Source organism: Salvelinus fontinalis, chromosome 24, assembly GCF_029448725.1.
Source record: "Salvelinus fontinalis isolate EN_2023a chromosome 24, ASM2944872v1, whole genome shotgun sequence".
In the NCBI taxonomy this organism is placed as follows: domain Eukaryota; kingdom Metazoa; phylum Chordata; class Actinopteri; order Salmoniformes; family Salmonidae; genus Salvelinus; species Salvelinus fontinalis.
This window is the reverse complement of record NC_074688.1, coordinates 6,285,540-6,296,415: the sequence shown is the minus strand read 5'-3', so window position 1 is coordinate 6,296,415 and position 10,876 is coordinate 6,285,540. Positions and strand designations below refer to the sequence as shown.

The following is a 10,876-nucleotide window of genomic DNA, read 5'->3' as shown; positions in this document are numbered from 1 at the left end:
TGTCTCTGCCCATGCTGGGAAGTTCTACGACACGTGAGTATAGCAAGTACCCTTATTATCTGTGCTCTGGGTAGAAGCTGCCCGTGGGCCCAGATCTTTAGTGGGGACACTGACCTTAGAACAGTGTTAAGGGGCAACTTCATCCTACTACCTTTCTTTAATTACGATGTGTCATCATGATGTGACTGTATTTGTGAGCATTGTGACTCCACTCTATGTCTATGGCTGCGTTTCAAACTCATAAAAGACAAGGGAAGTTTGCAACGTAAACCCCTCAGCCCTCATTCTTAGTGGAGTTTGCTAGTATACAATTATGTTCACTTCGGGCCTGAAACGCCCCATAATTCAATCCGCAATGATTGTACATTACATCCGCTAAGAAAAGTCTGCCAAAACTTAAAACGTCAATATGGAGTCAACATACAAGTGTAAGTAAAAACGAATGTAAATAAGTTTGAAATTGTGCAACTAATCCACAAAGACGTCTCGTAAAAGTAATGATGTTTTTGTTTGTTTAGCTTTTGGAAATTGTAGAAATAAAACATTTTCCTTCTTCAGAAGTTCCAGCCATAGGCAGGTTAACGTTAGTTAGCTAATTAATTTGCTAGCTATCATACAGTGGGCGTATATTAATAATTATATAGTTAATATAGGTAAATATGCAATCATAATTGACTTTAGCACATATAAAGCACCCATAAGCTACCTGTGGCTGAAAACACAATCGTCGCGGGAAGAATGAGTGACGAATTTCCAGGCAAGGGAGGTCCATTTCAAAATCATTCCTTCCTCCCTCGCCCCTTGCCCTGCAAGTGTATACTCGTCAGACGTCATGAGAAGTGTCCACTTAATTTGAGGGCTGAGGGGAGGAATGCAGCCTATGTCTAGAATATGTGCTGCACATAGATATAGAAAATGCCCTCTAGACATGAAGATGAACCTCTGCCTTTCAGGTCTCCCAGAGATCACGTCTGCGGCGGGCTGAATTATGACGTTATAGATTACACTTGCTGTGAAAGAGTACTGCATAAAGTGGCGGGGCTGTCTTGCTGTGGAAACAGGGTCTTTAACCTCACCCAGGCTTCCTGTTGTGAAGGTGAGATAGACAGTATCCCATGACATCTACAGTATTCACTCAAACCTGGTAACTGTGAAAACGTTATTTTCTCAGCACCTCCCAAGTTTTGTTCCGATATGTGTTTATCTGTAATTCAACCGATGCAGGTCAGCTGACTCTGAATGTGAGCCAGCTGGTGTCAGATTGCTGTGGGTGCCAGGCCTATGACCCACTCAACCAGCTGTGCTGTGACTCACGGATCCTAACCAGGACCCAACCCCATTCCAAGTGTTGTGGAAAAGGTCAGCGAGATCAGGTCTATTCACATCTATTGATGTCTTTGCTGTCATCATCGATTATGTAGTTGTGTTTGTTTTATTCTTCACAAAGGCATAGACAGAGATGGTGTCGTGGTGTGCATTTTAGACTTTGCTCTCAAACTGTCTTTCCCATAGAGGTCTGTTGTCACGACTTCCGCCGAGGTTGGGTCCTCTCCTTGTTCGGGCGGCGCTCGGCGGTCGGTGTCGCCAGTCTTCTAGCCATCATCAATCCACTTTTCATTTCCCATGTGTTTTGTCTTGTTTTTCCTCACACCTGGTTTCAATTCCCTCAATCATTTGTTGTGTATTTAACCCTCTGTTCCCCTCATGTCTTTGTGTGGGATTGTTTATTGTAAGTGCTTGTTATCTTGTTATTTTTGATGCCCTGGGTTTTGCTATTAAACTGCTCCGGCTATTACCAAGTTCTGCTCTCCTGCGTCTGACTTCCCTGCCACCGATTACGCACCCCTTACATCTGTCTGCTCCGAAAGTTGTTTGGGAGATGTTTCCCAATTTCCCACCTGTCCCAATTTCTATGCTCACTCCCCGTCACAATGTCAAGACTGTTACACTTGACCACTTGAAAGCACTTCAGTCATTTAAACAGTACATCTGATCAATCATTATTACCTGTTCTGCAGAGCTTTACAATGAAGACCACCAGCTTTGCTGTGGAAATGTCGTCGAAGGAAAGGTCCTGACCAAAATGTCCAGTCACCACCGGTGCTGTGGAGACCAGCAGTTTGACCAGCGAAGCCACTGCTGCTGCTTCGATTCTGAACCACTATCCCCAGAGCCTCTCAATGCAAGCTGCTGTACATCACCAGGGTCTAATGTTAGTAAAAGGAAACCTACTGGTTTTGTATGGTTGTAATGAAACTTCACATTATGATAGTTTGTCATCTTTGTGTGTATTTTGTTCTTTCTTTTTTTTTCAGCACATGGGAATTGCTCAGACTTCTCCAAAATGGTAAGGTTGCCTTTGGCCTTCAACCATACAGTATACTGAACCTCATGTTTCACTCTCTTTATTCAATGTTCAATTCAACCATTTCATTAACAGTCAAATAATATACTTCATGTCCAATGGCTAAAAGCCACAATGGGATGGCATCCATTTTAAATGATGCAACGTCATTATGATTCAAATAAAAACACCCACTTACATGTCAGTTTTTCTGAATGTTCTTTAATATTTACTGAACATCTGCAGGTGTCAGATATTGCTTTATTTTCCTTGTGGGTTTTGGCATTGGCCCGAAGCATTGAATGGTTTGCCAACAAGCACAGTGACACTGAGATAACCTCCAATGGGCACTTTAACTGTAAAAGTTGGTCTGTAGAAGTGTGGTGGAATAATTAGAAACACGATAGATTGTTTTATTTTTCAAATCATATTTTTAACTGTGCTTGTATGTGTGTATTTGTATACGTATCTACTGTATGTTTATGGTCTGTTAATGTATTTATGTGCATGTGTTGTATGGCATCTAATTGTGTGTGTGGGTGTGCACTGTGCGTATGGATCCTTTGAAATTAATGTCTTTCCCTGCTAAACTGTGGAGGCAGATGTAAAGACAAACAAATAGTTGAACTTTCCCAGTTTATAGACTTCCTGTACATTACCTTGCTCTGAGTTGCACTTCCTGCAGAGGTGGTCTCAGAACCTCCCCACTGTCTGTTTTTCCATCTGCCTCCAGTATGTCTGGGAAACATCCCTGCGGCCTAGGTGCCTGCTTCAACCCAACAACAGAACGTTGCTGTGTGAACCCTACATCTCTCCAGAGTCAAAGTTACTCCCACGAGGGAACACTCCGCCAACTCCCATGTAAGACAGTAGGGGGTGGGGGGGGTGGGGGGGCTGTGGGGGGGGGTTATGCACTGTGGAAAGTATTTTCCCACTTTCTCAGACTGGGTGTGCATCTTTGTGCTATTTATTCACACACAGACAGAGAAGCACACGCAATGGAGACATTGGAAATGCATTCTATGAGACTCCAGAAAGCGTTATTAAATCTATGATGAAAGATAAAATCTTAAATGAGACACGTGTGTAAGTTCTCGTGGAAGATTAGGTGCTCTACCACGACAGTAAGATACTGCTCTCCGAGCGCCAATGACGTGGAGGCACCTCTCTGATTCAGAGTGGTTTGGTTAAATGAGGAAGACACATTTCGGTTGAATGCATTCAGTTGTGCAACTGACTAGGTATCCCCCTTTCCCACATAACACACATGAAAGGAAACAGCATTGAAACAGCTGTTTTATATCATCAGTCGAATCGCCCAATCTCTGCAAATTTTGGGGGTTTTCCTGTAACATTTCTCTACAAAGGCCATAATGCATCAAATATGTAGGTGAAAGAGCAGCCCATATTTGTAACAGATGACCAGTTTTGTTCAGCAGTCATCGCACTGTATTGTATGGATGCTGATTTTACAGTATGTAGAGTAAATGCTGCCAGGTTAGACAGATTACTTACCAGTCTTGATCTGATCAGCCCCACCATCCTGTCCTTCCTCCGTCCCTGTCCTTCCTCCGTCCCATCTCTCTAACCAGATCTCTACAATGGTGCTAGCTGTGGCTCTCAGGTTTACAATCCAGACAGTAAAATCTGCTGTGCCGGGAAGCTGTCCAATAGGGTGCTTGGGAAAAACCTGGTAAGTCCATTAGCCTACAGAGCTTAGGCCTATAGTTAGCCTACAGAGCTTAGGCCTATAGTTAGCCCACAGAGCTTAGGCCTATAGTTAGCCCACAGAGCTTAGGCCACAGAGCTTAGGCCACAGAGCTTAGGCCACAGAGCTTAGGCCACAGAGCTTAGGCCACAGAGCTTAGGCCACAGAGCTTAGGCCACAGAGCTTAGGCCACAGAGCTTAGGCCACAGAGCTTAGGCCACAGAGCTTAGGCCACAGAGCTTAGGCCACAGAGCTTAGGCCACAGAGCTTAGGCCACAGAGCTTAGGCCACAGAGCTTAGGCCACAGAGCTTAGGCCACAGAGCTTAGGCCACAGAGCTTAGGCCACAGAGCTTAGGCTTAGTTCACGGAACCTCCTCCGCTACATAAAAATAAGTTATCCTCATCTCAGTCAAATTAAAGTAAAACAGCTAAATCCTCCATACGCTTGTTGAGTTGTTGTTTGTCAAGGCATAAAGACAAGGCTGTACAGCACAGGGATGTATTTGTGTATTTGTACATTTTTTAAATGGTCAAAATAACTAAAAAGTGGCAATTTAAAGCAAGGCTGACACTATACGTTGTCCACAGACCCATTTCAGTCCACTCAGAATGTTTAGACAGGGCCCCCGTGGGAAGAGGGTGTTCTATACTCAAGGCCACTTTTCTAGAGTGTTGCTTGATCTAAAAGTGTCAGGTAGAAAATTGCCCCGTGATTTACCAGTAACAATAACTCTTTATGGTGTTTGCTTTACTTGGGCTATATGCGGTACTATGTCCGTTTTGGCAGCACATTTAGTTCTGTAAGCCCCAACCTGCAACCAGTTAATTTTACTTGGTCACAATCCCAGATCCGGGAGCACCCCCATCAGTAAAAAAGCTGACTAGCATAGCCTAGCATAGCGTCACAAGTAAATACTAGCATCTAAATATCATTAAATCACAAGTCCAAGACACCAGATGAATGATACACATCTTGTGAATCCAGCCATGTAACGGCGGTCCTCCTCCTCTTCGACCGAAAAGGAGGAGTATTGAGGGAACCAAGGCGCAGCGGAGTTTGAACACATAATTTATTAAAGAAAACACGAACTTGACTAAACTAACAAAAACAACAAACGGTGTAGACAGACCTAGACGACGAACTTACATAAAACAAGAAGAACGCACGAATAGGAAACATAGGCTACACAAATGACCGAGGAACAAACAAACCGAAAACAGTCCCGCGTGGTACACAGACACGGAAGACAACCACCCACAACGAACACTGTGAAAACGCCTACCTAAATATGACTCTTAATTAGAGGAACGCCAAACACCTGCCTCTAATTAAGAGCCATACCAGGCAACCCATAAACCAACATAGAAACAGAAAACATAGAATGCCCACCCAACCTCACGTCCTGACCAACTAACACACATAACAAACTAACAGAAATAGGTCAGGAACGTGACAAGCCATCATTTCTGATTTTAAAATGTTTTACAGGGAAGACACAATATGTATTTCTATTAGCTAACCACGATAGCAAAAGACACAACTTTTTTTTCCTGCATAGGTAGCTATCACAATTTCGACCAAATAAAGATATAAATAGTCACTAACCAAGAAACAACTTCATCAGATGATAGTCTGATAACATATTTATTGTATAGCATATGTTTTGTTAGAAAAATGTGCATTTTTCAGGTATAAATCATAGTTTTACATTGCAGCCACCATCACAACTCTCACCAAAGCAACTAGAATAACTACAGAGACCAACGTGAATTACCTAAATACTCATCATAAAACACTTATGAAAAATACACAGCATACAGCAAATGAAAGACAAAGATCTTGTGAATCCAGCCAATATCAGATTTTTTAAGTGTTTTACAGCGAAAACACAATATAGCATTATATTAGCTTACTACAATAGCCAACCACACAACAGCATTGATTCAAGCCAACAATAGCGATAACGAATAAACCAGCAAAAGATATTAATTTTTTCACTAACCTTCTCAAACTTCTTCAGATGACAGTCCTATAACATCATATTACACAATACATATAGAGTTTGTTCGAAAATGTGCATATTTAGTGGCACAAATCGTGGTTATACAATGAGAATAGTAGCCAAGCTGCCAACAAAATGTCGGGAGAAATCTTGGGAGAGGCGCCTAATCTAATCAGTAACTATTCATAAACTTGACAAAAAAATACAGGTTGGACAGCAAATGAAAGATACATTAGTTCTTAATGCAACCGCTGTGTTAGATTTTTTAAAATAACGTTACTACGACATACAGCGTGCGTTAAAGCGAGACCGCACCGAAATTAATGGCGGAATAGGAGTTTTACATTTTTCAACAGAACAACGAATTAACATCATAAATACTTCTTACTTTTTGATGAGCTCCCATCAGAATCTTGGGCAAGTTGTCCTTTGTCCAGAGGAATCTTTGCTCAGTTGTAGATTGTCGCCTTCAACTTTGGAATTAGCAGTAAACATTAGCCATGTGGCGAAGACGTGTCCAACTCACTATAACGCAGCACTAAGAAATATCTGAAAATCGCAATATACTGATATAAACTGATATAACTCGGTTTAAAATAACAACATTATGATGTCTTTAACACCTATATCGAATAAAATCAGAGCCGGATATATCTAAGGCCTATAACGGGAGCTTCCCAGAACGCCATCCTGAGGTCTGTCTTGCGTCATGGCGAATGATGAAAAGACTGCACCCCACGTTCCAAGCCTGTCACGTTCCTGACCGGTTTTCTGTTATTTTGTATGTGTTTGATGGTCAGGGTGTGAGTTTGGGTGGGTAGTCTATGTTATGTGTTTCTATGTTTGTTTAAGGGTGACCTGATATGGCTCTCAATTAGAGGCAGGTGGTTTTCATTTCCTCTGATTGAGAGTCATATTAAGGTAGGTGTTTTCACATTGTTTGTTGTGGGTGGTTGTCTCCTGTGTCAGTGTCTGTATGTTACGCCACACGGGACTGTTTCGGTTGTTCGGTTTGTATGTAGTCTGTTTCCTGTTCGTCGTGTTATATGTAAGTACGTGTCCAGGTCTGTCTACATCGTTTATTTGTTTTGTAGTTTATCAAGTGTATTTTGTTTCGTCTTCGTCTTGTTTAATAAATCATTATGTCACATAACCACGCTGCATTTTGGTCGAATCACTACTCCTCCTCTTCGTATGAAGAGGAGGAGGAACGCCGTTACAAAGCCCATTTATATGGCCTCAGATCTGCCTAGCAACTCCATTCCAATTCTCACTATTTGCTGACATCTAGGGGAAGGCGTATGCAGTGCATCTCGACCAATAGAAGACATGCAAGTTAATAAACTGACCCCAGAACAGCCTGCCTGATTTCATATTTCTCACTTCCTCATAGGAAGTTTGCTCCAACTTGAGTTCTGTTTTACTCACAGATATAATTCAAACGGTTTTAGAAACTAGAGTGTTTTTTATCCAATAGTAATAATAATATGCATATTGTACGAGCAAGAATTGAGTACGAGGCAGTTTAATTTGGGAACGACATTTTTACAAAGTGAAAACAGCACCCCCTATTGAGAAAAGGTTTTTAAGAGTAGAGCAGCTCCTCTTTTGCTTGGCGCTCTGTTGGTAGAGGATGTGTGCGCACAGATCCCCTGGTAAGAAAGTTAGACTCTCTTTTATAGCAAGTTGAATTTCTTTTGTGATTGTGTTTGAATTTTGGGTATGTGCATGCTACGGTGTGTCTGCACGTCTGTCATTCATGTTGTGTGTGTGTGTTGTTACCCTGCTGACCAGTGTGTGTCTCTCTCCTAGTGCTGCGGTACAACTCCGTATGGTGTAGAGGACCGAGGGGTGCTGTGCTGTAACCGGACCTTGCACCGTGTGGTGGAGGATGGGTACCAGTGCTCCCCAGGTGGCCACTTGTATCGGCCATCCCGTGACATGGTGTGTGGCTCACGCGTTCATCTCAACGATCCAGGCAAACACTGCTGTGGAGAGGAGACATACGACCCTCAGTATGACATCTGCTGCAACGGACACAAGTGAGTTGCTCTATAGGGTGGAAACTGTAGGTAGTTGAACTTAGCCAGGATTCTTCTTTGCTCATACAAGAGTAATAAAGGGTATGTGCACCATTTATTTAATTTTAATTAAAAAAAATATATTTTTTATTGTGATTTTTTCAAGCGGTGCTACAGCACCCTCAGCATCCCTACTTTCCGCGGCTATGGGGGGAAGCTGGTTGATGGTTGTTTGGGATTTTAGGAATATTACTAATGTATTTTTCATGTAAACTGTGTTTATTATTGACTGAAGTCTGTTTATTGGAAATACGGAAAAATGTAGCATGACCTGACAGACTGGAAATATATGTATATTTATTTTGTATATATTTTGGGGTATTTTACCCCTCTTTCCACTTCCCCCCACAATTTCGATCTTGTCTCATTGGCTTCCCATGGCATCCATGAATACATGCTACTGGTCATCTCTCTTCATTGCTCAATCTGTCGATTCAAGTAATCAATTGGCTAAAACTCATTATTTTTATAGCTAGAACTCCCCAGATCCCATTTCCTTGAGAGCTATTCATCGAAATAGAATGGGTAAAATCCAATCAATGATAAATAATCATCAGTACATATGGCTCTGATCTCACCCAACATGACAGCACAAAAGGAACCAAATTCTGAGAGATGATATGGACTCTTTTGATATAGGGAGATCAAATATTTTTCTCTGCCCAGACACAGCAGGTGGGGGGGGAACAAGTCCTGCTGCGGAGGGAAGGCCTATGACTACAACAGTGACCAGATGAAGTGCTGTGCAGAGACTCTGTACAACCTGCAGGTTCAGGACAGACTCTCAGAGGAGGCCCAGTGCTGTGGGAGTGTTCTGATGGAGGCTGGCTCCACCCAGACCTGCTGCTCTGCCCCAGGGCTAGACCTGCTCTATCCTACCCAGCCAGGGTTCACCTGCTGTGGGCACCGCTATCCCAATGCCTCCCTGTGGTCTTGCTGCGCCGGGGTCCTGCATCCAAGGCCTGAACCACACAACACCACCAAGAACGTGATTCCAGGTCAGTGGGAACCGGATACAATCTGAACTTGATTCCCATTTTTCATCCATACATGATTTATGTCACAGTTTGAGTTTATCTCTGAAAGGTCTCCGAAAGATCTACCTACAGGGCAGGTGAGTGATATGAAGATTCTATATGAAGATTCTATATGATATTCATGTGGTCCTTTGTAGCTCAGTTGGTAGAGCCTGGTTGTAACGCTGGGGTAGTGGGTTTGATTCCTGGGACCATCCACGTGTAAAAATGCACGCATGACTATAAGTCGCTTTGGATAAAAGCGTCCGCTAAATGGCATACATGCATAAGATAAAGGGGGTGTCTTCTGATGTGTCCCTGCCTGGTCTCTGTCCATTTGATTAGACTGTTGTTCATTATCCTCAGGACCCAGGCTTCTACCACTGGGCGATTTGAAGACTGAAGTCCTGTGTCACAGCAGAGGTAAGGCCTCCAGTTTGAAGCACAAGATGAAAGGAAACATTAATCAATACTTTGACCTTTAGCAAGAGCATTGGGAAGCCCTTGAATCTACTTTTGTGGGAAGCACTTCAATTCTTTTGGAAAGCACTTAGACTAATTGATTTACAGTAGCTTCACAACACTGATCTAAAGTGTGTGTGTGTGTGTGTGTCAGTTCTGCTAGGGACAGTGGAGAGTGTGTCTGTGAAGATGAATGAGCGGTCCATCGTGATGGTGAACGCCATGTACATGCTGGCCTCACGTGGCCATGTCAACGCCCTGCCTTCCCCTCACTACCTCACATTACCCGACCACTGCAGCTCCCCTGAACTGGTGCCGGGCAACACTTACATCTGGGTGAAAATGCCTTTCTCAGACACCATAAGGTTCATCTCTGATCTCAGCGATCATTCCTCCCCTGTTCATTCCATCCTCTCCAGGTGCTCAAAATTAGACTTTTAACCATGTTTTGAGGCAATTACATTGCTTACAAACAATGGCTTTAAACCCCCCCCCCCCCCCCCCCCCCCCCCCCCGTCTATTTTGGGTTCTGATGAGGTAGGACAGTTTAACTAAGCTCATGAGGCATACGTTATATTCTTCAAGAGTCAATTTGTATATAATTCATTTAAAACTCAAAAGAATGTATGTGGCTATCACAGATGACCCATTTAAGATGTCAGTATATCTTTAAGCTATTTTTATTTGCTTACAAAAATACGACCATGTTTATGATCTCTCATGAGTCATATCTCAGGATAAGTCTGGGTAGTGGTTTTCTGTAATATTATCGCAAACGTTACTTTAATGTTAATACAAATCTATTGTCTTAATAATGGCTATTCCATACTGAAGCTATTTACTCACTGAAACTCTTTGTTCAATCTGACACTAACATCATTGGCGTGAATCTGTCTGTGAAGGGATTGCACCACATTGTGAAACGGCAGGAAATAAAGCCTATTTTCTAACCAAGCAATTGTGTGTAGGTGTGTGACTTCACCATGACCCCTTGACTTTTTCCACATTGTGTTACGTTACAGCCTTATTCTAAAATTCATTCAATTATTTTTTCCCCCCCTAATCAATCTACACACAATACTCCATAATAACAAAGCAAAAACGTTTTTTTTTGTTTTTTTAATATGACATTTACATAAGTACTCAGACCCTTTACTAAGTACTTTGTTGAAGCACCTTTGGCAGCGATTCCCATTCTTCTCTGCAGATCCTCTCAAGCTCTGTCAGGTTGGACGGACAGCTATTATCAGTCAACATTAAA

At 42.5% G+C, this 10,876-nt stretch overlaps 1 protein-coding gene across 1 annotated transcript; it reads left to right on the top strand.

Annotated features, from left to right (window-relative positions):
- The first annotated feature begins 2,083 nt into the window (after positions 1 to 2,083).
- LOC129822627 (galaxin-like) lies at positions 2,084 to 10,100 on the top strand. The gene is made up of 8 exons (XM_055880991.1): positions 2,084 to 2,212; positions 2,316 to 2,347; positions 3,078 to 3,205; positions 3,937 to 4,037; positions 7,869 to 8,098; positions 8,813 to 9,135; positions 9,520 to 9,576; positions 9,770 to 10,100. The coding sequence occupies exons 1-8, from the start codon at positions 2,084 to 2,086 to the stop codon at positions 10,054 to 10,056; spliced, it is 1,287 nt and encodes a 428-aa protein (XP_055736966.1). The 3' UTR covers positions 10,057 to 10,100.
- Positions 10,101 to 10,876: the final 776 nt, after the last annotated feature.